Source organism: Cervus canadensis, chromosome 9, assembly GCF_019320065.1.
Source record: "Cervus canadensis isolate Bull #8, Minnesota chromosome 9, ASM1932006v1, whole genome shotgun sequence".
In the NCBI taxonomy this organism is placed as follows: Eukaryota; Metazoa; Chordata; class Mammalia; order Artiodactyla; family Cervidae; genus Cervus; species Cervus canadensis.
In genome coordinates this window covers 39264160-39291823 of record NC_057394.1, presented here as the reverse complement: position 1 = coordinate 39291823, position 27664 = coordinate 39264160, and the positions used below count along the sequence as shown (strand labels likewise).

The following is a 27664-nucleotide window of genomic DNA, read 5'->3' as shown; positions in this document are numbered from 1 at the left end:
CCATTTATGTGAAAATTCAAAGTCTACTTTTAATAATAGCAGGACACACCTACCAGAATGCCTGAAATTAGCAAGACTGACTGTTCTCAATGTTTGTGAGGAAGACTTTCTTATAAAACCAAACAGCCTGTCCAGTTATCCAGCAATTTCATTCCTAGTTACTTTCCCAAAGACAAAGAGCATATGCACACTAGAACAACCAAAATAATGTGAGCGGATCGGGGGGAGGAACACAATTGGAAGACCTACACAGACTGACTTTAAGACTTAATATAAAGCTATAGTGTCAAACTAGTACACTACTGGTGTAAAGAAAGATACAGCAACAAAATAAAATAGAGAACTAAGAAATAGACCCATACCTGTCTGATTATTTGATTTTTAATAAAGACAGCAAACCATTCAACTGGAGAAAGGAAAGTTCCATACGTGGTGCTAAAAAAATTGGACATATTTTTGAAAGTGAGCCTCAACCTTATTTCATACCATACACTAATACCAACTTAAGATGAAACTTACAAGTAATAAGTAAAACTATAGATCTCTACTGGAAAACATGATTGTTCTTGCAACTTGATGCAGCTCAAAATTTCCTAGATAGGTTCCTGAAAGGAACTATAATAAAATAAAGCTTTACTAAGTTGATTTCATCAATATTAAAAACCTCTGCTCTTTTAGAAGACATTTTTAAAAAATGAACTAAGTTGCAGAGTAGGAGAAGCAATCATAGTCTTATGTCTGACAAAGCAATGGTATCCATATTAAGAAAATGACTCAAAGAAAATAGTCACAAAAGTCTTGACATAAGATTATCCAGATGGGCCTATCTCAAGGGTCCTTGTAAGAAGGTTATGTGATGATGAAAACAGAAGTTGGAGAGAGGATTTGAAGATGCATAGAAAATGTTAAGAAAGTCATAAGAAAAAAATATATTTACAGTACTTCCCTGTATCTGTTAATACTGTGGGTTTACATCGTCCTCCCATGAGGCACTAACAGTCAAGAACCTACCTGCCAGTGCAGTGAGACGTGAGAGGCGCAGGTTCGATCCCTGTGTCGGGCAGATCCCCTGGAGAAGGGAATGGTGACCCACTCCAGTATTCTTGCCTAAAGAATTCCATGAACAGAGGAGCCTGGCAGGCTACAGTTAGGGGGTCGCAAAGAGTTGGACACAGCTGAAGCGACTTAGCATGCATGCATCTACCTCAATATTGTTTTAAATGATACAAACCACTGTAGATGTTATATGTATTGCTAACACTAGATATCCAAAATGAAACGATAGATGGACCTAGAGATTATCATACTAACTGAAGTAAGTCAGAAAGAGAAAGACAAATATCATAATAATATCATTTATCTAATCTAAAATAATAATCTAAAATATGGTACAAATGAACTTAGTTACAGAACAGAAATAAACTCACAGACATAGCAAATAAACTTATGGTTACCAAAGGGGAAGAAGGAGGTAGGAGAAGAATTAATTAGAGGAGTTTGGGATTAGGAAATACAAACTACTATATGAAAAGTAGATAAACAAAATAGATAAACCTACTTTCCAACACAGGGAACTGTATTTAGTACGTTGCAATAAACCATAATGGAAAAGAATATGAAAAGGAATATATATATTCACTTTGCTATACATCAGAAGCACAACATTGTAAATCAACATTGTAAATCAACTATATGTCATTAAAAATTAATATTATAAAAAAATGAAAAGATAATGTGAAGAAAAAAATTCACATTTATTTACAGGTATAAAAATTCATACATGGATAAAAAAGAAGCAGCAATATCGCTTTATCACAGCCCAGTGTAACTGATATGATTGTTTCAGGGTAGCCTAGCCTATACACTAATGAATGAATCACTATAAAACTTTTGTGACATACAGTATTATAGTCATATTTACATTTCAGTATTGGAAACATTGTTACACCTTTTAAAAACTACTTACCCGTGATGATACACTAATATGCAGTTTCTTCAGTTATGAGAGAGAGACATACAGTACAGTGATGTAATTGTTTGACAGCAAGGTTATAAAACAGTAAGAAAACTAACAACATTATTAATTTTGTTAAATATTACCTATGCCTGTATAAGGATAGACTAGCATCTACATATACTTGACGCATTCATGACTTACCTTATTCTTAGCTTTTTTTTAATATCTTAAGGCTACATGGTTCACCTGCAAGTTTTTTCAAATTGTTTCAAATCTCCAAAAAATTTTTCCAGTGTATTTATTGAAAAATATTCATGTATGAGTGTGACCCAAGCAGTTCAAACCCTTGTTATTCAAGGGTCAACTGTATATATTTCTCCAAATGCATTGAATGGTAGACTTAAGATTTGTACCTTTCTCCATGTGTAAATTTTATTTTTAAAAAAGAAATGTAAATAATATTGAACTATAGTTGATAATTTACACATTGAACTATTTGGAGTGAAGGCTCAGGACTGCAGCTTCTTTTGAAATTCATCAACAAATAAGATAGATTCACGAATGTGTAGCATTGGTAGCTCAGATGGTTAAGAATCGGCCTGCAATGCAGGAGACCTAGGTTTGATCCCTGGGTCGGGAAGATCCTCTGGAGAAGGGGATGGCAACCCACTCCAGTATCCTTGCCTGGAGAATTTCATGGACAGAGGAGCTTGGCAGGCTACAGTCCATGGGGTTGCAAAGAGTCAGACACAACTAAGCGGCTAGTACAACAACGACGACAACATGGATGAATACAGTGATGGACAGATGTGTGAGAAATAAATATAGTACAATGTGTAATTTAGATTACAGATGTTGGATATGTGTACATTTCTTTCAGATTTTTCATATATGTAAAAATCGTTAGATTTTTCATTTATTTAAAATCTTTAGAAAATATATAGAAATTAATTTTTTTTTCTATGACATTGTATAAACCATATCTTTGTTAAACTAGATTTATTTGTACTTGGAAGACCAGTAAACTAGGTTCTTTTCTATCCATTTACACTGGAAATTAGAATATTCCTATCCTTGTTTAATGAATAGTTAACTGAAAAATGAAATTTGTGAGATGTAAGGGCAAAACGGAGAAGGCGATGATGGCACCCCACTCCAGTGTTCTTGCCTGGAAAACCCCATGGATGGAGGAGACGTGGGACGCAGTCCATGGGGTCACTACAAGTCGGACACGACTGAGCGACTTCACTTTCACTTTTCACTTTCAAGGATTGGAGAAGGAAATGGCATCCCACTCCAGTGTTCTTGCCTGGAGAATCCCAGGGACAGAGGAGCCTGATGGGCTGCCGTCTATGGGGTCACACAGAGTCGGACACGACTGAAGCGACTTAGCAGCAGCAGCAAGGGCAAAACATTCTTTTTTAGTACCATAGTGTATACAGTACTCAAAGGATTATCGTCTAATTCCTCTCGTTTCAGCTGACACAAAGATGCTTAGACTTTATTTATTAAGGTGTAACCATGACAAGAAAAAGTCTCAACAACCCAGGTAACCACGATGGTGTGGACACAGATTTCAAGCGAGACATCCTAGAGTGTGAAGTCAAGTGGGCTTTAGGAAGCATCACTACAAACAGCTATTGGAGGTGATGGAATTCCATCTGAGCTATTTCAAATCCTAAAAGATATTGCTTTTAAAGTGCTGCACTCATTATGCCAGGAAATTTGGAAAACTCAGCACTGGCCACAGGACTGGAAAAGGTCAGTTTTCATTCCAATCCCAAAGAAAGGCAATGCCAAAGAATGTTCAAACTACTGTGCAGTGGTGCTCATTTCACATGCTAGCAAGGTAATGCTCAAAATCCTTCAAGCTAGGCTCCAGTAGTACATGAACCAAGAACTTCCAGATGTACAAGCTGGATTTAGAAAGGCAGAGGAACCATAGATCAAATTGCCAGCATACTCTAGATCATAGAAAAAGCAGGAGAAATCCAGAGAAACATTTACTTCCGCTTCATGGACTACACTAAAGCCTTTGACTGTGGATCACAACTAAATGTGGAAAATTCTTAAAGAGATGGGAATCACCACCTGAGAAACCTGTATGCAGGTCAAGAAATAACACTTAGAACCAGACATGGAACAATGGACTGGTTCAAAATTGAGAAAGGAGTATGTCAAGGCTGTATATCTTCAGCCTGCTTATTTAACTTATATGCAGAATGTACATCATGCGAAATGCTGGGCTGGATGAAACACAAGCTGGAATCAAGATTGCCAGGAGAAATAACAACCTCAGATATGCAGATCATACCACCCTCATGGCAGAAAGTGAAGAGGCACTAAAGAGCCTCCTTAATCAAGGTATAAGAGGAGAGTGAAAAAGCTGGCTTAAAATTCAGCATTCAAAAAAAAAAGTAAGATCGTGGCATACATTCCCATCACTGCATGGCAAATAGTTGTGGGAAAAAATGGAAACAGTGACAGTTTATTTTCTTTGGCTCCAAAATCACTGCAGATGGTGACTGCAGCTCTGAAACTAAGAAACGCATGATCCTTGGAAGAAAAGCTGTGACAAACCTTGTTGTTGTTGTTGTTCAGTTGCCAAGTCATGTCCGCCTCTTTCTGCCCCGTGGACTGCAGCATGCCAGGTTTCACTGTCCTTCCCGCCTCCCAAGGTTTGCCCAAGTTTGTGTCCATTGAATTGGTGATGCCATCCAGCCATCTCATCCTCTGTTGCCCTCTTCTTCTGCCTTCAGTCTTTCCCAGTGTCAGGGTCTTTTCCAGTGAGTTAGCTGTTCACATCAGGTGGCCAACGATTGGAGCTTCAGACAGTGTATTAAAAAGCAGAAACATCACTTTGCTGACAAAAGTCCATATGGTCATATGTATGGTTTTTCCAGTAGTCGTGTTTGGATGTTAAAGTTGGACCATAAAGAAGGCTGAGCACTGAAAAATTGAAGCTTTTGAACTGTGGTTCTAGAGAAGACTCTTGAGAGTCCCTTGGACAGCAAAGAGATCAAACCAGTCAGTCCTAAAGGAAATCCCTGAATATTCATTGGAAGGACTAATGTTGAAGCTGAAAGTCCAATACTTTGGCCACCTGATGCGAAGAGCTGACTCACTGGAAAAAACTGATGCTGGGAAAGATTGAGGCCAGGAGGAGAAGGGGACAACAGAGGATGACATGGTTGGATGGCATCATTGACTCAGTGCACATGAGTTTGAGCAAACTCCAGGAGGTAGTGAAGGACCAAGAAGCCTGGTGTGCTTCAGTTCATGGGGTCACAGAGTCAGACATGACTGAGTGACTGTACAGTAACAAACCACGGCGAATTGCACTATCCTGTTTACACTTGAATTGCTTTCTGTAATTAAGTGTAACATTACGTTGGAGAAGGAAATGGCAACCCACTCCAGTATTCTTGCCTGGAGAATCCCATGGACAGAGGAGCCTGGTGGGCCATGGTCCATAGGGTCGCAGACAGTCAGACACAACTGAAGTGACTAAGCCCGCACATAATATTAAGTATTTGAGGAGTTTTGTTTTCAAAGATCTCATCAAGTTGTTAAAAGTACAGGTATTTTCCAGAAAGTAAATACATTTTTTTGTAAATATCAGATTTCTAATTGTCAATTGAGGGACCTCTTCTCCATCCTCCTTCTACTTGTAACCTCTGCTCAGCATTTGTCACATTTTTCAAAACTCTTCTCTTGCTTCTTAAATCATCACTTTTGATTGTTTCTTCTCCATCGTTTTTATTATCTCTTCTTCTATCTAACTGTTTCTAGTTCCCGGGGATTTTTCCCCCTCATCCTCTTGAACTCTTACCTATTTTCTGGATAATCTTATCCCTTTCCATGATTTCAGTTAGTGTCTGTAGGCTAGTCACTCCACAGGTCTGTATGGAATTCTATTTTTCATTCCTTCCCTAAATCCAGTTAATAATAGTAACTGTAACTTGTGAAGAGTTCTCTTTTCTCATTACTGGAATTTTTTTCCTATATAAAATCAGAGTTAACAACAAAAATCTATTGGTCATGTTACTTACCTATTTTAATCACTTTTAACTTCTTGTTATCTTGTCTATAGAATAAAATCCAGACTCTTTTATCTAGCAAACGAGACTACTACCATTGTTCTTCAGACTAACTAGCCACTTTCCTCACAATTATTAATACTAAAACTTCCCAGCTCTGTGCCTTTACGCATTGTAGTTCCTTCCTGCAACTTCTCTGTAAATGTCATCCTCCCCACACCTTCTTTATGCCTCTAGCATGGGAAGAATGGTAGTACTCGGATATTAGTTGTGCTTCTAAGACACATTCATATGTCTTTAGTACCATTTACCATGTTGTATAGTACATTATTTCTTTGCTTAAATCATCACTAGCATAATTATACTGTGAGGCACTAATCAAGTAAGTATTAAACTTGAATTTAAGTTGTCCATCAGTATCTGATGAGATTTTGAGATGTTAGCTAAATTTACTCCTCTCTCTTCTGAACTTAGAACTGTCTAAGACAAACAAGAGTCAGACGGGTATCTAATGCCAGCTCTATCTCTGATAGAGATGAAGTGAAGTCAACTTGGATCTGAGCAGTGATGGCTGATAACATGACTGGCCATGGCACCAAACATCTCTCGCCTCCACACGTCCTCATAATTAACAATCCGACCTCTGAAAACTGATCTTGGTTCAGTGTGAAAAATAGAATCAAAATTGAAGAAAAACGCTTACAAATATTCCTAAAATGTTTACTGTACCACAGCAGGATCAAACAACAAGACAGGGCCTATTATAGTCATAGGCCTGCAAGTAGCTTCCTCACTAATGTAAAATCTGTGGCTTTGTTTTAAACTTGAAACACTTCTGAGAGTAGGTTTCTCTTTTTGACGTTAAAATAATGGTTATCAATGAATAATGTCATAAAAATTGTTATATGTCATTGACTGCTTTAAATTGAGCTATAAATCTTTAGCTTTTATGGCCTTTGATTAAATGTTTTTTCATCTCAACTTCCAGTAAAATTGTCATTGCATTTAAACTTTTTACCCATAAAATGTTAACCTGTTGGTTAAAATTTCTGTTGGGGAGTGTGTGACAATAATAAAATTTAGAAGTAAATGTTGTTGCTAAATTTTTTGTAATTAAAAAAAATCATCAATAGGTTCTTAGACTGTATTTTTCCTTTACAGAGTAGCCTACTGAAATGTATAATTTCATTATTGCAAGTTAGGATAACTTGATAACAAATTAGATAACTTTATCTTCTGATAAAATAATGAACATCTTTCCTAATTAAAAATAGTCATTTCTTTTATCAGGAAGAAAGGTGATGAAATTGAGGTTATCTTTACTTATTTCATAATTAAGTAACAAATATTTCATGCAAAAAGCCTTTGAATCTCAGAATAAACAGCCTGTATTATTATGTTTTATAACAAGACAACTAACTGAATGTGTCATATGATGTAGTCCCTTACACTTTGAAGCAATAGATGGGACAACTCCAAGCAAGCATACACTTTATGAAATACGCTGCTACTTGCAAATGGCCTGTTTGAGATTATGCATGATCCCTTTCAAGTGTTCTTATGTTCACTAATTCATTATTATGAACTCTTTTATTTTCACTTCTGCCATGCTTCTTAAGAAGAAAGAATTTCACAGTGTACACTTACTATTTTCCAGTTGAAGATGAAGTTGAAGCTGAAAGGGTTCTTTTTTCCTATGGCTATGGTGCTAATGTTCCCACAACAGCCAAAAGACGACTAAAGCAAAGGTAAGATCAATATATATTTGTTTACTTATCTAGTCAAGCTAGATGTAATTACATTCTGCTTTTTGATAATGTACTAAGTGGAGTGACAAAGTTACTGTATTTCTTCTTATGCATAAATATTACATTGCTCATGAAACATAGCATAGTAAGTAATAATCATGCCTTTCATGTATTTTTAAGTAGACTGTAAGTGTACATTAGAATTTTCCTCGAATTGGATTCAATGATAATGGCAGCATTTAAATTTTTTCAGGTTAAAATTAGCAAATGTGTTTCCTTTGTTCCCTTGTTTCATATTCGACTGCATACATTCCTTGACTTATACTTGAAAGAGAGAGAGAGAAAGAGAGAGAGATAGAGAGCTAGCATATATGCACTACTCACTCAGTAGAGTCTGACTCTCTGCAACCCCATGGACTATAGCCCACCAGGCTCCTCTGTCCATGGGGTTTTCCAGGCAAGAATACTGGAGTGAGTTGCCATTTCCTCCCCAGGGGATCTTCCCGACCCAGGGATCAAAACCCTGGGTCCTATGACTCCTACATTGTAGGAGGATTCTTTTACTGCTGAGTCATCAGGAAAGCCCAGCAGATACATTGTGACTGAAAATATAAAAGACTTTATGAAGACCAAGAAAATTTTTAGAAGATCCACTAGTTATTTTGTGAAATCCTATTTATTTAAAGTATACCAAGAGAAAATTGTACCTATATTAATTGCTTTTCTAGTTGACCTAACTCCTTTCTCCCACCTAAATTCATCCTGCTTTGCAAAAAGAGTCCTATTTGCTACCATAACAAATCTAAATGTTTCTATCAGACTTCTGAGCCCTTCCATGTAGCTCTACTTCTCCAGCCTTATTTGTCTCTCTACCCAAAATGATGGTAGTATATCTCCCTGCCTATAAGCATCTATTTTCCATGTAACCACATAACAAGCATTTGTCTTTATCTCGCTAGCTGTTATTCCTATATTGCTTCCCCAGCCAGATGGAAAGATCCTCAAGGTCAGCAAGTACACCTTATTCTTGTTTATTCTCCATTGTTTCTACCCAGCATGGTGTGAGATAGCTAACAGCATTGTCTCTTCATCTGAGTATTTGAGGATTCAAAGCTGCTTGTTTATCTGTTTTTATATGAATTGATTTAAACATTTAGAGACATTACATATTAAGTAAGAAAAGGAATTAATCTTAACTCTAATACTTCTATAGAAGCTTTGGCTCAGAAGATAACATGTCTTTATGGCTATCAAAAGTGATGTAAGATACAGGTCATTTTATGAGAGGTAACAAAAAGATGCTTAGAACTTGTGTTTTCCTACTAGTTACACTAAATAGATCAAGGATAGTTGACTACTAGATAAAAAATTGTAGCTGGAATGGTTAATTCTGTTTAGTGAAGATGCAAGTATTTCTAAATTATGTATTATTTGAAAAATTGGGTGTAATCCCATTCCATTCACATTCTTCCCCGAGTCCCTCCAAGTTCACTAAGGGTGACCTAGGATAATTTGTCATTTTCATAGTATCTGTGTATTTGAAGATTATAATGCCAGGGGAAAAATAGAAAAGTAATTTTATGGGCAAGCAACTTTTTTTTTATCAGTGGCAAATGATTGGTAAAATGCTAAAAATTGAAATTTGAAGGAAAAAGTCCATAATCATCTTTATTTTAGAATCCAGTTCCTTCACATGCATCTTGTTCACAAGGAAGAAAAAATTTTCTCTTGTAAGGTTTCTTTTGGTAGCCCCAAATGCTGAGTTATTCTAAAATTGAAAACAATTATTACTATTACCTTAATATTTTTTTTTGGAATTTCCAAAACAGATGTTGATTTCTTACTATTTAGACTGGAAATATAAGGAACCATAACTGATTCATATTCTGCATAATCTTAACTGTCTGTCCAAATATTTCTAAAGATTTTATCACTGAGCTATCTATGTGCCTTGAACAAGTGCCTAATGGGCATGCTATTAATACCTCCTACCAGCTGGTGCCAGGCATTCTTCTCATGATGAACCAGAGGGTTATTTTGAGGAAGTGCTTCTCAGGTCATCTAAATGGAGTGAAGGGAAAGTAAGTCTGGAGAGCCAAAGAGGACATTTATGCATTCCTTTTCCCATTCATTCAACAACTTTTACTGAGTACCTACTGTACGCACAAAGTTGACCCGTGGCAAAGAAAATCCCTTTTGAGGATCTGATGCATTTCTGAAGTTCGCAAAGTCCTTATTTGATTTCCTAATGGATATTTGTAAAGAAGTAAATGGCTTTGTGCTTTAGGTTTAATTTATTTAAGATTGTTGTATGGCAGAAACCAATACAGCATTATAAAGAAGTTATCCTCCAGTCCAAAAAAAAAAAAAAAGATGAAAGCAATATAATCTTCTAGAAAATTTATATTTAATTCATCACATTTGAAATTAAAACAATGGAAGCTTAAGGTGACTTATAAAATAACAGAATGGCCAGTGAAATATTTGCATAACAAAATTTCCATTATACATCAGCCCATAACAAAGTGTATTGAAACTTCAAAGGAGCTTGTTTCACATCTGCTATACAATATACCCCATTCATACAGTGTTTGATTTGAAATCTCATATATTCAACAACCAATTCCCTGGTTAGCTTCGTGGTAAAGAATCCGTCTAACAAAGCAGGAGATGCAAGTTCGATCCCTGGATAGGGAAGATCCTCTGGAGAAGGAAGTGGCAGCCCTCTCCAGTGTTCTTGCCTGGGAAATCCCATGAACAGAGGAGCCTGGCAAGCCACATTCCAATGGGTTGCAAGAGAGTCAGACACAACTTGGGGACTTAACAACAATATTCAACAACCAATTTAGGTATTTCAGGGTAGCACTTAATTGGAGGGGGTTTCTGATTATAAAAATAATACATGTTTATTTTAGAATATTAGTAAAATTACCAGTAATCCTGCTATCCAAAGATAACCATTCAAAAATGTATACAGATAGATATATTTTTCTGAATATTTATGGTGTTATTGTATGTAACTTAAAAGTTTAACTTTTTGTCTTCTAATTTTACCCTGAACATTTTCTTATATCATTGGATATTCTTCAAAAAGATAAATTTTAATGGTTATTCAAAACTTTAGTTTGTAGGCCTTCTGTTTTTGAGTGCCATATTGCTGTTAGTAAATTGGCAAGTCACTGAAAATTTTCACTAGTTACCTATTGCCACTTAAGGCATATTATGAAATTAAAATGAGAAAATGGATGCAAAGTTCATCACAGTGAATGCCTGGCATCAAGTAGATGTTCAAGTGAAGTTTGTTATGTTAGTTAATGTTTCTTAAAATAAATTGATCAAACCATTGATTTTAGAGATAAAGCCAGTGTTCCAAAAATGCTGGTGAGGCATAATTTGAATTTTCATTTAAAACAATTTTGTCTTATTGTAATGAGACCCTCTTGAAGTAATTAGTAGAAACAACCCCTGGACATGAAACTCATTTAGAGATTCACATTCTTTGATATAAGTCAGTTTCTTAAAACATAGATCATAATGGCAGTTTCCCATAAAGAAGTGACAAAACTAACATTTCAAAATTAGTTTGAAAAATAAATTACAGAAATGTATCCTAAATGCATTATAATTGTTAAATAAGGTTGCTCTCAGTTTGAATTTTCAAGAGAGATATGAGCAATAACTATTGTATTAAGCTTTCTGGGTCAAAGTCATGGAAAGTTAAAAGGGCTTAGACAATTAAAGCAGATTAAAATAAAATAAGCTCTTCTTGACTTGACTAAACTTGAAAATCTGAAGTAATGTTTTTGTTTCGGTCATGATTGTTTTGAAAATAGCAAACAAGATTTTCTGGTTACATGTTTTGGTTATGCTCTTTAGCTTGTAACACTAAATGGGCAACACCCAGGCACTAACGTGGTCCTAGTGTGTGCATCTCTATTTGTTTTGGCAGACCTGAATGTGGAGACTTTTCTGAGGGTTTTTAAACCTTTCAAATTGCAAGATTTACTGCATACTGTTGACTTTTGTTTTAGTTTCTGTCTGGTTTTATAAAGAGCTTTAAGTTGAAACTTTCACAGTAGACTAATCTTTATAATAAAGGAAAAAATAACACAGAGGGAGCTTTTCTTTTCTCTAGCAGACTTTTGAGCATAAAGTAATTTTGTTTTCTGCTCCTTTATTCTCACATATGTGAGTTCTCATTTTTGTCCTTAGAGAAGAGTTGTGCTTATTTCTTTTGGGTTGGTTTTAGGAATAGTCCTTTAAAAAGCTACTGCTAATCAACTTGAAAGTTTAACCCTACAGAAAAACTAGAAAAAGACATAAAACTATAGGTAATCAGAATATACCACTATTTATTTAGTCCCTGTAACTTCCAAGAAAGTGGACAGTGCAGGGAGCAACCTGATGCTTTCTGAAGCTGAAATCATTCTGGCCTGTGTGCCCTTTTTTTTAACCATTTCTTCATGCCAGTTCGTGTCTGAGACAGAACTTTGACCTTCTAAAACTGAAAAAAATCAAAAAGCCAAATGTTATTTCAGAGTATGTAGCTAATTAGGAGATATCTGAGTATATTCAGTTAGTTATATAAGTTTTGGTAATACTAAGTGAAGTATCCGGTATTGAAGGACTCAAGACAGAGCGTCAGTCACCCATTGTGCTTTGATAACTCAGATATGAGTAAAGGTCGATCATGTTCCTTTGGCTGGGCTATGCTTCTTTGAAATTGTGTGTGATAATCAGAAGTACTGACATCCATTGACAAATCCAAAATGGTAACTTTTATTTGGAGTCAAGAGGTGCTGAGGAAAGCTAAGAGATAACCCATGAGGAATTAATTTTAGCATATAACAGGTAAAAATTTAGTTTAAAATTTAAATACAGAACTCTACTCTGGTGGTATTAGTTTCTAGTTAATGTCAAATTTAATCTTGGTGCAGGTAAAAAGAATCACATGGCAATTATGTAATTATAAAGAAGAATTGAATGCTGTACCTACTGTAATATCCCAACAAAGAGCCTGTAAAAGCAATGCTTTCTTGAGGAGTTCAGTACTGAATAAATAAATAGCCTACCAACCAAACTTTAGCAGGAGTCATTTTCCCTGACTGTACCCCTGGTTACTCATTATAAAGAACTCACTATAAGCACTTGTTTTCATTGTACATGCATTGTAGTTAAGGAGACATAAACTCAGCTTAGTTAAGCAATTCTTCATTTTTCTTGCCTTGAATTTCAGTTAAGCTAAAATCGGCGTCCTCTCTTCTGACTTCTAATATCCCACATTTCTAAAGGCATAACATCCCATGCCTTATGATGTTCCACCCATAACATCAAACTACTCAGCACAGCAATATGCCACATTTAAATACTTAGGAGGTTGAAATATAGAAGCGATCACAGGTGAATTCGGCCAAAAGTTTAGGGAAGAGCTAACACTTATCCTCAAAGTCTTCCAGAAAATTTCAGAGGAAGGAGAACTCCAAAACTCATTTTGCGAGGCCACCATCACCCTGATACCAAAATCAGACGAAGATACCACAAAAAAAGACAGTTACAGGCCAATATCACTGGTGAACGTAGATGGAAAAATCCTCAACAAAGTTCTAGCAAACAGAATCTAACAACAAATTAAAAAGATCATATATCATGATCAAGTGGACTTTATCCCAGGGATGCAAGGACTCTTTAATATATACAAATTAATCAATGTGATGCACCATATTAACAAATTAAAAGATAAAACCATATGATCATCTCAATTGATACAGAGAAAGCTTTCAACAAAATTCAACACCCATTTATAATTTAAAAAAAAAAACCTCTGCAGAAAGTAGGCATAGAAGGAACATAACTCAACATAATATACTCTTTGTAACAGCATGGACTACAGGGCGCCAGGCTTCCCTGTGCATCACCAACTCCTGGAGCCTGCTCAAACTCATGTCCAGCAAGTCAGTGATGCTATCCAACCATCTCATTCTCTGTCATCCCCTTCTCCTCCTGCCTTCATTAGGGTCTTTTCCAAAGAGTCAGCTCTTCACATAAGGTAGCCAAAGTATTGGAGCTTCAGCTTCAGCATCAGTCCTTCCAATGAATATTCAGGACTGATTTCTTTTATCATTGACTGGTCTGATCTCCTTGCTGTACAAGGGAGTCTCAGGAGGCTACTCCAACACCAGCATCAATTCTTTGGTGCTCATCTTTCTTTATGGTCCAACTTTCACATATATACATGACTACTGGAAAAACCATAGCTTTGGCTAGATGAACCTTTGTCAGCAAAGTAATGTCTCTGCTTTTTAATATGTTATCTAGGTTGGTCATAGCTTTTCATCCAAGGAGCAAGCATCTTTTAATTTCATGACTTGAGTCACCATCTGCAGTGATTTTGGAGCCCAAGAAAAAGTCTCACTCTTTCCATTGTTTCCCCATCTATTGGCCATGAAGTGGTGGGACCAAATGCCATGATCTTCACTTTTTGAATGTTGAGTTTTAAGCCAGCTTTTCACTCTCTTCTTTCACTTTCATCAAGAGGCTCTTTAGTTCCTCTTCACTTTCTGCCATAAGAGTGGTGTCATCTGCATATCTGAGGTTATTGATATTTCTCCTGAAAATCTTGATCCCAACCTGTACTTCTTCCAGCCTGACATTTCGCATGATGTACTCTGCATATAAGTTAAATAAGCAGTGTGACAATATACAGCTTTGACGTACTCCTTTCCCAGTTTGAAGTCAGTCTATTGTTCCATGTCTGGTTCTAACTGTTGCTTCTTGACCTGCATACAGGTTTCTAAGGAGGAAGGTAAGGTGATCTGGTATTCCCATCTTTTTAAGAATTTTCCACAGTTTGTTGTGATCCATACAGTCAAAGGCTTTAGCATAGTCAATGAAGCAGAAGTAGAGGTTTTTCTGGAACTCTCTTGCTTTTTCTATGATCCAGCAGATGTTGGCAATTTGATCTCTGGTTCCTCTGCCTTTTCTGGGGCTTCCCTGGTAGCTCAGAGGGTAAAGCATCTGCCTGCAATGCGGGGTACCTGGGTTCAATCTCTGGGTCAGGAAGATCCCCTGGAGAAGGAAATGGCAACCCACTCCAGTATTATTGCCTGGAAAATCCCATGGATAGAGAACCCTGGTGGGCCACAGTCCATGGGGTCGCAAAGAGTCGGACACAACTGAGCAACTTCACTTTCTTTCGTTCCTCTGCCTTTTCTAAATCCAGCTTGAACATCTGGACGTTCTTGGTTCACATACTATTGAAGCCTAGCTTGGAGAATTTTGAGCATTACTTGCTTGCGTGTGAGATGAGTGCAATTGTGCAGTAGTTTGAGCATTCTTCGGCATTGCCTTTCTTTGGGATTGGAATGAAAACTGACCTTTTCTAGTCCTATCGCCACTGCCAAGTTTTCCAAATTTGCTGGCATATTGATCACAGCACTTTCACAGCATCATCTTTTAGGATTTGAAATAGCTCAGCTGGAATTCCATCACCTCCACTAGTTTTGCTTATAGTGATGCTTCCTAAGGCCCACTTGACTTCACGTACCAGGATGTCTGGCTCTAGGTGAGTGATCACACCATCATGGTCATCTAGGTCATGAAGATCTTTTTTGTATAGTTCTTCTGTGTATTCTTGCCACCTCTTCTTAACATCTTCTGCTTCTGTTAGGTCCATATCATTTCTGTCCTCTATTGTGCCCACCTTTGCATGAAATGTTCCCTTGGTATCTCCAAGTCCCTTATCATATTATTATATGTATTTTGAATTTTTTTATTTATTTTTGGCTGCCCAGGCTCTTTGTTGCTATGCATGGACTTTCTCTAGCTGCAGCGAATGGGAGCTACTCTTCATTGTGGTGCACGGGCTTCTCATTGAGGTGGCATCTATGTTGTGCAACACGGGTTCTAGAGCTCACAGGCTTCAGTAGTGATAGCATGTGGGCTTATTTGCTCCATGACTTGTGGGATCTTCTTGGACCAGGGATTGAACCCATGTCATCTGCATTGGCAAGTGAATTCTTAACCACTGGACCACCAAGGAAGTCCCTCTTTTCACTTTCTTGATGGTGTCTTTTGAAGCACACAACATTTTAATTTTGATTCAGTCCAGTTTGCTTCTTCTTTTGTCATTTGTACTTTTGGTGCCATATCTGAGGATCTTTTTCCAGATCTAAGTTCATGAAGATTTTCTTCTGTGTTTTCTTCTAAGAATTTATACTTTTAACTCTTTCGTATAAGTCTTTGATCCACTTTGAGATAATTTTTGGTATCATGAAGTAAAGGCTTTGTACCTTTTTAATGTGTCTAATAGAAAATTTAAATTGCATATGTAGCTTGTATTATATTCTGTTGGACAAAACTGGCCTAGAACAGTGGTCTCCAAACTTTTTGATATGAATCCCTATTAGGGGGAAATAACTGAGGATGTACTCAAGCAGATTATATGTCTGTGTGTGTATGTGTGTGTGTTTAGTTGCTCAATCGTGTCCAACTCTTTGCCACTCACATATATTTATATATACATGTATACATATATATACATATATGTTATATTCACACACTGTCACATGGAAAGTGTCTTATATACATGCTCACTCGCTTCAGTCATGTCCAACTCTTTGTGACCTCATGGGCTGTAGCCCGCCAAGCTCCTCTGCCTATGATATTTTTCTGGCAAGAATACTGGAGTGGGTTGCCATGCCCTCCTCCAGGGGATCTTCCCAACCCGGGGATCAAACTTGCTTCTCTTGCCTCTTGTGTATTGCAACAGATTCTTTACTGCTGAGCTACTCGGGAAGCTCCAATCCATACCATACTGCTTTCAATTTTCTCCAGCAGAACATTTTTCACTTCTGCTTTTCACTCTACCCAGAATGCAGTTTCTCTCTTTTGTCACTGCATTAGTTAGTTTTCATTCTTCATTGTGGCCGTTTATATTATTTAATGTACTACTATAATTTTTTTTTTTACTTGCCCATCTTCCTCAGGTGACAGTTAGCTCCTCCAGGAAGAAATTGAGAAATCCTAGTACCTAGGTAGATGATAGGTTTTTAATAAATCTTTGTTAAAAGAGAATGTTCATGATTATTTTATTGAATTAATTAATAAATATGTTTCTTCCAACTCAGCTTGCTTTTCTGCAGTCATTGATATTCATGATCCAGAGAAAAAAATACTAATTTTCTTTTTATCATTTGTTAAAAGTTTAACTGCAAGTATTATAATTATGAAAATTTTTACTTATTGTTTCTCCTGAGTGTTCTGTGTGCTTAAATATTTTATTTTTTGAAGAAAAAGTATCTCACAGTATTTTTTTATTCTTGATACTATATTCTTTTTCTTTTTTTCCTAGAACAAGGGTTGTTAAGGGCAATTTGAGAACTTTAACATAATTTCTAATAATCTGTGAGAAGATGTATTCTGATGTCCTTACTACTGACTTGGAAGTGAATTTTTAAAACATGATCAGTGGGTCAGTTGTAGACCAATTGTACCGCAGTGTCTATCATTTTCTAAACATTGGTCATAAACAGCAATATTAGCTTTCATAGTAATAGTCACAGTTGTTCCCATCAGCATCAGTTCTTAGAAAGGTTTTCTCAATAAAATAGTAGTATGAACTATCGATTGAAACACTGTAGAACACATTTCTGGGTGATTTCAAGAAACTGTAAGATACCTTCCTTCTATTTAGAGTAGATTTTTCTCCCTCAGAATCCTCCTGCCTAAAGCAGGGAAATTCAAGGTAGTGATAGCTTTGGTGTTAGGGCTTAAGCACCAGCATACCAAGAATTTCTTGAATTCAGTGGTTTGTGTTACGTGGTATTTTACATTGATAAGTGGTATCACACCATATCTGCATAAGAGCATTAGGCAATTCCCAAACAAAACAAAAAGCTCCGAAACCAATGAGCTGTTTAATATTATTAAACTTGATGTCTTCAAGTCTTTAACTGCTTGAAAATGTTAGTAATGGGTGACCTTTGCATCTCATTATTTTTGTGCATCCTTTATTCCACTTAATCTCATCAATAACTGTTTCTGTGTAATAGTGTTTGATTGTATTCTTTATCATATACTGAACACTACACAAATATGATCCGTATGACCAACATATATTTATTAAGAAATTGCCATGTCAAAAAAGACCCTAATACTGAGTTCTGTGGGAGACAGAAAGATAAAAGAGTTGATTTAACATGTATGAAGAATGAGAAAAAGAGAATGAAAGTATGAATGAAGTGACTGCAAAGTTTTTAAATTAACCTAATAAAAAGACATAGCTAATGATATGTAATACTTATGTTTGCAAAGATGAGTCAACAGATTTAAAATGTAAACTTAACATAAAATTAGCATTAAGACTTATTTGAAGAAGATCTCTATCTTATTTTAAAGTCAGATTTTAGGGAACTTGATATATATTGGGGGACTGAGTATACAGTAGCCATAAACAACAAACTGTGGAAAATTCTTAAAGAGATGGGAATACCAGACCACCTTACCTACCTCCTGAGAAATGTGTATGCAGGTCCAAGAAGCAACAGTTAGAACTGGACATGGAACAACTGACTAGTTCCAAATCAGGAAAGGAATACATCAAGGCTGTATATTGTCACCCTGGTTATTTAACTTATATGCAGAGTACATCATGAGAAATGCTGGGCTGGAGGAAGCACAAGCTGGAATCAAGATTGCGGGGAGAAATATCAATAACATGACACCACCCTTATGGCAGAAAGTGAAGAAGAACTAAAGAGCCTCTTATGAAAGTGAAAGAAGAGAGTGAAAAAGCTGGCTTAAAATTCAATATTCAGAAAACGAAGATGATGGCATCCAGTCCCATCACTTCATGGCAAATAGATGGGGAAACAATGGAAACAGTGAGAGACTTTGTTTTGGCGGGCTCCAAAATCACTGCAGATGGTGACTCCAGCCATGAAGTTAAAAGATGCTTGCTCCTTAGAAGAAAAGCAATGATCAACCTAGACAGCATATTACAAAGCAGAGACAATACTTTGCTGACAAAGGTCCGTCTAGCCAAAGCTATGGTTTTTCTAGTAGTCATGTATGGATGTGAGAGTTGGACTATAAAGAAAGCTGAGCACTGAAGATGCTTTTGAACTGTGTTTGTTGGAGAAGACTCTTGAGAGTCCCATGGACTGCAAGGAGATCCAACCAGTCCATCCTCAAGCAAATCAATCCTGAATATTCATTGGAAGAACTGATGCTGAAGCTGAAACTCCAACACTTTGGCCACTTAATGTGAAGAACTGATTCTTTGGAAAAGACCCTGATGCTGGCAAAGACTGAGGGCAAGAGGAGAAGGGGTCAACAGAGGATGAGATGGTTGGATGGCATCACTGACACAATGGACATGAGTTTGAGTAAACTCTGGGAGTTGGTGATGGACAAGGAAGCCTGGCATGCTGCAATGCATAGGGTTGCAAAGAGTCGGACACGATTGAGCGACTAAACTTAACTAAACTGCAAATACCTTAAAAATCAATAAAGGAAGAAAGTAAATGAGTGATTCCCTCAGACTGAACAGGGAGGAAAGGGAGTAATGCTAATGGATACACATTTTTTTTGAGTGGGGAGGAGTAATGACAATATTCTAAAACTAAATTATAGTGATAGTTGTACAACTCTAAATATACTAAAAGCTATTGAATTGTTTAAATTGATGGGATTTATGGTATTGTAAATTACATATCAAGGAAATTTTATGTTAGTAAAGCTGTTTTTTTTTGTGAAAAATGATTGTCAGGCACAGAAAGACTGTGTGTTTTCCATCTCTAACTTCAGTTGGTTATTAAGGCAAAGTTTTAGGCATCGCAAGGATAGAAAGTCAGATATGAGCATACCTAAGTGAGCTACCCAGTTCACTGTATAACAAAAGAACTCATCATTTGGAATAACAGGTTCTTAGAAATAGTAATATAGGGTGATATTTAGCAATTTTTTTTCCAGAGTTTTGTATGAATTCCTTTTTCTGATGTTCAGTTCAGTTCAGTTCAGTCACTCAGTCGTGTCCGACTCTTTGCGACCCCATGGACTGCAACACGCCAGGCCTCCCTGTCCATCACCAACTCCTGGAGTTTACCCAAACCCATGCCCATCGAGTCGGTGATGCCATCCAGCCATCTCATCCTCTGTCGTCCCCTTCTCCTCCTCCCCCAATCCCTCCCAGCATCAGGGTCTTTTCAAATGAGTCAGCTCTTCGCATGAGGTAGCCAAAGTATTGGAGTTTCAGCTTCAGCATCAGTCCTTCCAATGAACACCCAGGACTGATCTCCTTTAGGATGGACTGGTTGGATCTCCTTGCAGTCCAAGGGATTCTCAAGAGTCTTCTCCCACACCACAGTTCAAAAGCATCAGTTTTTCGGTGCTCAGCTTTCTTCACAGTCCAACTCTCACATCCATATATGACCACTGGAAAAACCATAGCCTTGACCAGACGGACCTTGGTTGGCAAAGTAATGTCTCTGCTTTTTAATATGCTATCTAAGTTGGTCATAACTTTCCTTCCAAGGAGTAAGCGTCTTTTAATTTCATGGCTGCAGTCACCCATCTGCAGTGATTTTGGAGCCCAAAAAATAAAGTCTGACACTGTTTCCACTGTTTTCCCCATCTATTTCCCATGAAGTGAAGGGACCGGATGCCATGATCTTAGTTTTCTGAATGCTAAGCTTTAAGCCAACTTTTTCACTCTCCTCTTTCACTTTCATCAAGAGGCTTTTTAGTTCCTCTTCACTTTCTGCTATAAGGGCGGTGTCATCTGCATATCTGAGGTTATTGATATTTCTCCCGGCAGTCTTGATTCCAGCTTGTGCTTCTTCCAGCCAAACATTTCTCATGATGTACTGTGCATATAAGTTAAATAAGCAGGGTGACAATATACAGCCTTGACGTACTGCTTTTCCTATTTGGAACCAGTCTGTTGTTCCATGTCCAGTTCTAACTGATGCTTCCTGATCTGCATACAGGTTTCTCAAGAGGCAGGTCAGGTGGTCTGGTATTCCTATCTCTTTCAGAATTTTCCATAGTTTATTGTGATCCACACAGTCAAAGGCTTTGGCAGAGTCAATAAAGCAGAAATAGATGTTTTTCTGGAACTCTGTTGCTTTTTCAGTGATCCAATGGATGTTGGCAATTTGATCTCTGGTTCTTCTGCCTTTTCTAAACCAGCTTGAACATCTGGAAGTTCACGGTTCACGTACTGTTGAAGTCTGGCTTCGAGAATTTTGAGCATTACTTTACTAGAGTATGAGATGAGTGCAATTGTGCGGTAGTTTGAGCATTGTTTGGCATTGCCTTTCTTAGGGATTGGAATGAAAACTGACCTTTTCCAGTCCTTTGGCCACTGCCGAGTTTTCCAAATTTGCTGGCATGTTGAGTGCAGCACTTTAACAGCATCTTCTTTAGGATTTAAAATAGCTCAACTGGAATTCCATCACCTCCACTAGCTTTGTTCGTAGTGATGCTTTCTAAGGCCCACTTGACTTCACATACCAGGATGTCTGGCTCTAGGTGAGTGATCACATCATCGTGATTATCTGGGTCGTAAAGATCTTTTTTGTACAGTTCTTCTGTGTGTTCTTGCCACCTCTTCTTAATATCTTCTGCTTCTGTTAGGTCCATACCATTTCTGTCCTTTATCGAACCCATCTAGCATGAAATGTTCCCTTGGTACCTCTAATTTAGGAAGTATTTAAAATACAATGGAATTATGTATGCCCTATAATTTGAGTTAGAACGAAAATATTTTTCTTCTTGTCATTGTAGAACGTCATGTCTTCTCAATTTCTGCAGATCTTGATGTTCTGGGATTAATGGACTAAGCTCATGGACTATGAAAATGTAATAAATATTAAATTTTTAAGTTTCTGGAATTACAGAACAAGTCTTCTCAGCATTTTTAGCAGTTTTTTAAAGCACTGTGCCCCAGTGGCTAGGAGGAACGATTTTATAGCTGAGCTTTTTTTTTTTTTTTTCCGTTGTGTCTTAAAAGTGGAATTCGGACATTTTTCATTTAATGTGATTTTAAATACTGAAGATTACACTCAGTAAATAAGTTGTGATGTGTGATCACAGTGTGATCTTTTATTGATTTCTTTTAGTACAGAATCTTTACCTTTACTATTAGACATCTGTCTCTACTTTTCCTACATGTTTTCCATCTCTATTTTCAGTAGAAAAGCTTTTCAGTTGTGTTTTTTGTTATGAAATGCATTATGTTGTCTGCGGAAAACACTGATGCTTTTCAAAGTGCAAGGTTATTATTGTTTCAACTAATTGCCTTATTTGTTTGTAAAAGGGAAATTTTTATAAAAAATGGAGAATAGCTGTAAATTGCTTTCTTGCAGTCTTTTCAAGCAGATATCACAATGTAACTCTCCACTTTTATAGCAAGGGGTAGAAACTATTACTGTGATAATCAACATATCACAGTTGCATTATCATGAAGATTTTTAATGTTACTTTCAAAATTCTGAGTTGTTGGGATGTTGGTCTTCTACTGTTGACACCAGAGAATATTATTTGACTCAATATTTATTCCTGTTAATATTTAAGTATTATTAGGAGACGGTCAGTTTTCAAGCATACAGACACATTTTTAATGTTTGAGGTAGTAGTCCTCTTTTGTACATATTGATTTTCTTATTCCATTCTAGTGTCCACTTGGCAAGAAGAGTGCTTCAGTTACAAAAGCAAAACTCGTTGGTTTTAAAAGACCTGGACCATCAAAAGAACCAAGTAACACAGCTTTCGCAAGAGGTAAATAACCTAAACAAATGAAACACATATAAAGAATCACAGTGTTGATTATAATTCCTTGTTACTCCTTTGTGTATTTTCTGAGCAGTTTCAAAATAAGCTGTTTACTAGTACAAAATGATTTTACAGTCTATGAAAACTAACTGAATAAAGCAACTTAAAGTGTATGGTAAAACCTAAGATCAAAAAAAGAGATTAAATACCCAGACTAAATATAAATGCAGGCTAGACAGACAAAGCTTTGATTTCTGAAAATATATACTGGCAAATCAAGTTTAGCAAATTTTGGTGGTATTTTAAGTTTTAAACTAAAGCCTCATTTTTAAAATAATATTTGCTTTTTGACTTCCTCTTCTTAATGTCTTCTGCTTCTGTTAGGTCCATACTATTTCTGTCCTTTATCAAGCCTGTCTTTGCATGAAATGTTCCCTTGGTATCTCTAATTTTCTTGAAGAGTTCTCTAGTCTTTCCCATGCTATTGTTTTCCTCTATTTCTTTGCATTGATCACTGAGGAAGGCTTTCTTATCTCTCCTTGCTATTCTTTGGAACTCTGCATTCAAATGGGAATATCTTTCCTTTTCTCCTGTGCTTATTGCCAAATTCAGACTTAAATTGAAGAAAGTAGGGAAAACCAGTAGACCATTCAGGTATGACCTAAATCAAATCTCTTAGGACTATACAGTGGAAGTGAGAAATAGATTTAAGGGACTAGATCTGAAAGTGCCTGATGAACTATGGACAGAGGTTTGTGACATTGTACAGGAGACAGAGATCAAGACCATCCCCATGGAAAAGAAATGCAAAAAAGCAAAATGGCTGTCTGAGGAGGCCTTACAAATAGCTGTGAAAAGAAGAGAAGGGAAAAGCAAAGGAGAAAGGCCTTCTATGTAATGTGCTTTTGATACTACAGCATTAGGAAGATCTTTATGCTCAAATTTCAAGACAAGACAGACTTCATGTGAGTACAGTACCTAATTCATGGTTAATGTTCAGGGCAGAAGCAGTGTTGTGCTGGCCACTGGTCACATTGGCCCTCACATTGGCAGGGGTTTGAGGGATTGCTCTGATGTGTAGCATTTGCTTATGTCTCATGCATAAATATTCCTCCCGTGACTAGCTTCAGGTCTCCAAAATAACATTACAGAGCACAAAGTAGAGAAAAGATGCTCAGTAGCACATATGATGCTACTAACCACACAGATACAACAGAAATGTAAACTAAAAAGCATAGATGATAGTAAAATTAAAATTGTTGAGTGTTTGAATTTTTTAATGAAGTTTGCTTTATTATGAATCTACATAATACTTAATAATAGTGATGTTTAACAACCTCCTCACAAAATTAAGAAAGCGTTACCAGCCGTCTCTCACAAACCTACAAGCCCGCTCCACCACATCACCAGCTGGAACCATGGAAGGATATATAAATAAGAGAATTACTGAAGAAGCAAATGAACCTCTTTTTGTTAGTGTATTCTAGATCCCTCATGTTTGTTTTAATTTCAGAATAACCTATCGAAAATATTTCTTTTAAAAGTACTGAAATTCATATAAACTTATACATATGTCTTTATATTGCTTTTTTAAAAAAAAATCTTCCTGAGTACTTAATTGAAATAAAAATTTCTAAATGGGTTCACACTCCTATAAAATAGTAGGGAAGAAGTATAAGAAATTAAGTCATTAAAGAAATACTCTTTAATGAAGTATAATTCACTTTGTCTGAAGCAGTTTTTTAAAACACTGTTGGCTTATATTAGAAAAAGATGTGAAAATATTGAAATATTTATGATATGATATGATATGATGCCTGGAATTCATGTTCCATAAAAATGTAGGGGAGGAGCTCAATAGATAATCTCAAAATGTTGATAATGATTGAAGCTTGGTGACAGGTACATATAGATTCACTATTCAGTTCTGTACTTTTGTGTGTGTTTGAAATTTTTTCATAAGACTTATAGAGAATCAGTAACCCTAAAAAGGTTTCTACTGACTGTGATATATACTTTTTCCCTTGCAATTGAAAAAAAGTATTAGAATTTGATATATTCCATGGATTTTACTTTTTCTTGCCTTACAAAACTTTTCTTTAATTGAAAAAGAATTCCATAAACTAATTAGCTGAAAAGTGATAATATTAGATTGCTTCTATACCTATTCATGATAGATGTTGAAAAAACAGGAAGGACAGTCTCTCAGGATCTGTATTCTTTTGAGTAAGTTATATATAATTAAACACATTGGAGTATCTGAGAATTAATACAGAGATGAAAATCAACTGACTAATATTTAAAATTAACATTAATTTGTATGTTATTCAAATTATATCTGAGATTATGCATAAATGAATTGTCTAAATCAAAGTGCTGAAAAATATTCAAAATGAAAACAGATACTCCTTTTATAGCAGCTTTATTGAGTCATAATTGATGTAAACTAATCTGTGCAGGTTTAATCTGTACAATGTCACTGACGTGAATAACCATGAAACCATCACCAAAACAAAGACAGTGAACAGATGTGTCACTGCCGATGTTTCCTTGTGTCCCTTGGGAATCCCTGGCCCAGCCCTCCCCACCCCCATCCTTGTCCCTAAGCCACACTGATTTGCGTTATATCACTGTAGATTAGTTTGCATTTCCTAGACTTTTATGTAAGTTGAGTATATATGCATGAGCAACTGGGGAAGCCTTATGTATATAATATGCACACACTATTTTTTTTTGTCTTGTCTTCTTTCATTCCGCATAATTATTTCAAGATTTGTCCACAGTCCATTCCTTTTACATTGCTGAGGAACATTCCATTGTATTAATTTACCACAGTTGTTCATCCATTCACTTCTTGATAGATATTTAGGTTATTTCTAGTTTTTAACCTATTGTCAATAAAGCTGATATGAACATCCATGTACAAGTCTTTATATAAACATATGTTTCTGTTTCTCCGGGGTAAATGCCTGGGAGTGGAATAGCTGGATTGTGTGGTAGGTATCTAATGTTTTAAGAACCTGCCAAACTGTTTTCCAAATGTTCATACTATCTGTTTTCTCCACTAACAGCATATAAAAGTTCTGGTTCCTCTACATCCTTGCAATGATTTGATATGGTCAGTCTTTTTAAGTTTACCCCATTCTCATAGTGGTTTTAATTTGCATTTTCACAATGATTCATCTTTGCTCTTTGTTTCTCTTACTGGGAGAAGTGTCTGTTCAGATTTTTTGCCCATTATATCAGATTATTTTCTTATTAATGAATTTTGAGAATTGTTTGTGTATTCTAGATACAAGTCTCTTATCAGCTATATGGTTTCTACTTATTTTCTCCCACTCCATGGCCTGTCTTTCCATCTCTTAATGCTGATTTTCAAAGAGCAGAAGTTTTTATCTTGTCCATTTTTTCAGTTCACTCTTTTTAGACTGGTTTTGTATGTTGTATCTAAAATATCTTTGCCTAACTCGTGGTTAGAGTTTTTGTCTATGTAGTCCTATAGATCTTTCATAGTTTAAATTTATGATCCATTTTTAATGCTTGTGTGGAAAGGACACAGAAGAGCCAAAAAGCTTTGAACACAATTGGAAGACCAGTACCATCTACTTTCAAGACATTATAAAGCTGCAGTAATGAAGATGATGTGGTAATGACATAAAGACAAAGATAACTGGAACAGAGAGACCAGGGACAGACTCACACATAGATTTTTAACTGATCTTCAACAAAGGTGTTCTTTATTCCTTTGTGTAAATCCAAATTTCCATCTGGCATCATATTGCTTCTGGTTGATATACTTCTTTTAACAATATTTATAAAGTAGGTCCACTGGAGATAAATTCTTTTCACTTCTGTATGTTACAAAATGTTATTTTACCTTTTTGTTGTTTGGGTTTTTTGGTCTTTTTTTTTTTTTTTTCCACATGTCTGACTATCTATTCTCAACAAGAGTAAAGACTGAAACATATTTCTCCATCATGCTACTACAGCCAAAAATAAACTGGAAGGGTTCACTGGGTAGCCTTTCCCTTCTCCAGGGGATCTTCCCGACCCAGGGATCAAACCCAGGTCTCCCGCATTGCAGGCAGATTCTTTACCAGCTGAACCACAAGGGAAGCCCAGGAATACTGGAGTGGGTAGCCTTTCCCTTCTCAGGGGATCTTCCCGACCCAGGGATCAAACCCAGGTCTCCTGCATTGCAGGCAGATTCTCTACCAGCTGAACCACAAGGGAAGCCCAAGAATACTGGAGTGCATAGCCTTATCCCTTCTCCAGCGGATCTCCCCGACCCAGGAATAGAACTGGGGTCTCCTGCATTGCAGGCAGATTCTTTACCAGCTGAGCTATCAGGGAAGCCCTTTTCTTTTTTTACTGGGGTAAAATTCACATAACATAAAATTCACCATTCAAAATATTTTAAATTGTACAGTTCAATAGATTTTGTTATGTTTGTAATGTACAATCATCACCACTGTTTACTTCCAGAACATTCACGTCACCCAGAGAGAAACATGAACGCACTCAGTGCTCACTCCTCAGTCTCCCTTCCCTCCAGCCCCTGGAAACCTCTAATGTGCTTTCTGTCTCTATGGATTTGCCTGTTCTACATGCTTCATGTAAATAGAATCATGCAAAATGTGCCTTTGTGTGTCTGACTTCTCTCAGCATAATGTTTTCAAGGTTCATATATTAGTATGTTGCACTATCAGAACTTAATTTTTTATGGCTGAGTAATATTCCATTGTGCAAATATTTCACATTTTGTTTATCTGTTCACCAGTGGTGGACATTTATCATTTCCATCATTTGCCTATTGTAAATAGCCCTGAACGTTCATGTACATTTTTGTTTGTTTGAACACATATTTTCAGTTATGAGTGCATACCTAAGAGTGGAATTACTGGGTCACATGGTAATTCTATTAACTTTTTGAGGAACCATGGAACTGTTTTTCACAGCAACTGCACCATTTACATTCCCATCAGCAATGTTCAGGGTTCCAGTTTCTCACATTCTTGCCAATGCATATTTTCTGTTTCCTGGGTTTTTCTAAATTCTAGCCATCTTAGTGGGTATGAAATGGTGTCTCATTGTGATTTCAATTAGTATTAACCTTATAATTAATGATGCTAAGCATTATTTTGTGT

At 36.5% G+C, this 27664-nt stretch overlaps 1 protein-coding gene across 5 annotated transcripts in view; it reads left to right on the top strand.

The window, feature by feature from the left end:
• The window catches only part of PIBF1 (progesterone immunomodulatory binding factor 1), a 223084-nt gene that overhangs the window by 130636 nt on the left and 64784 nt on the right, over positions 1-27664 (top strand). For all 5 annotated transcript variants that reach the window (XM_043477698.1, XM_043477701.1, XM_043477700.1 and 2 more), the window contains 2 exons: positions 7655-7745; positions 22421-22523. In XM_043477698.1, coding sequence (XP_043333633.1) covers positions 7655-7745; positions 22421-22523 — 194 coding nt within the window. The remainder of the gene's footprint in view (positions 1-7654; positions 7746-22420; positions 22524-27664) is intronic.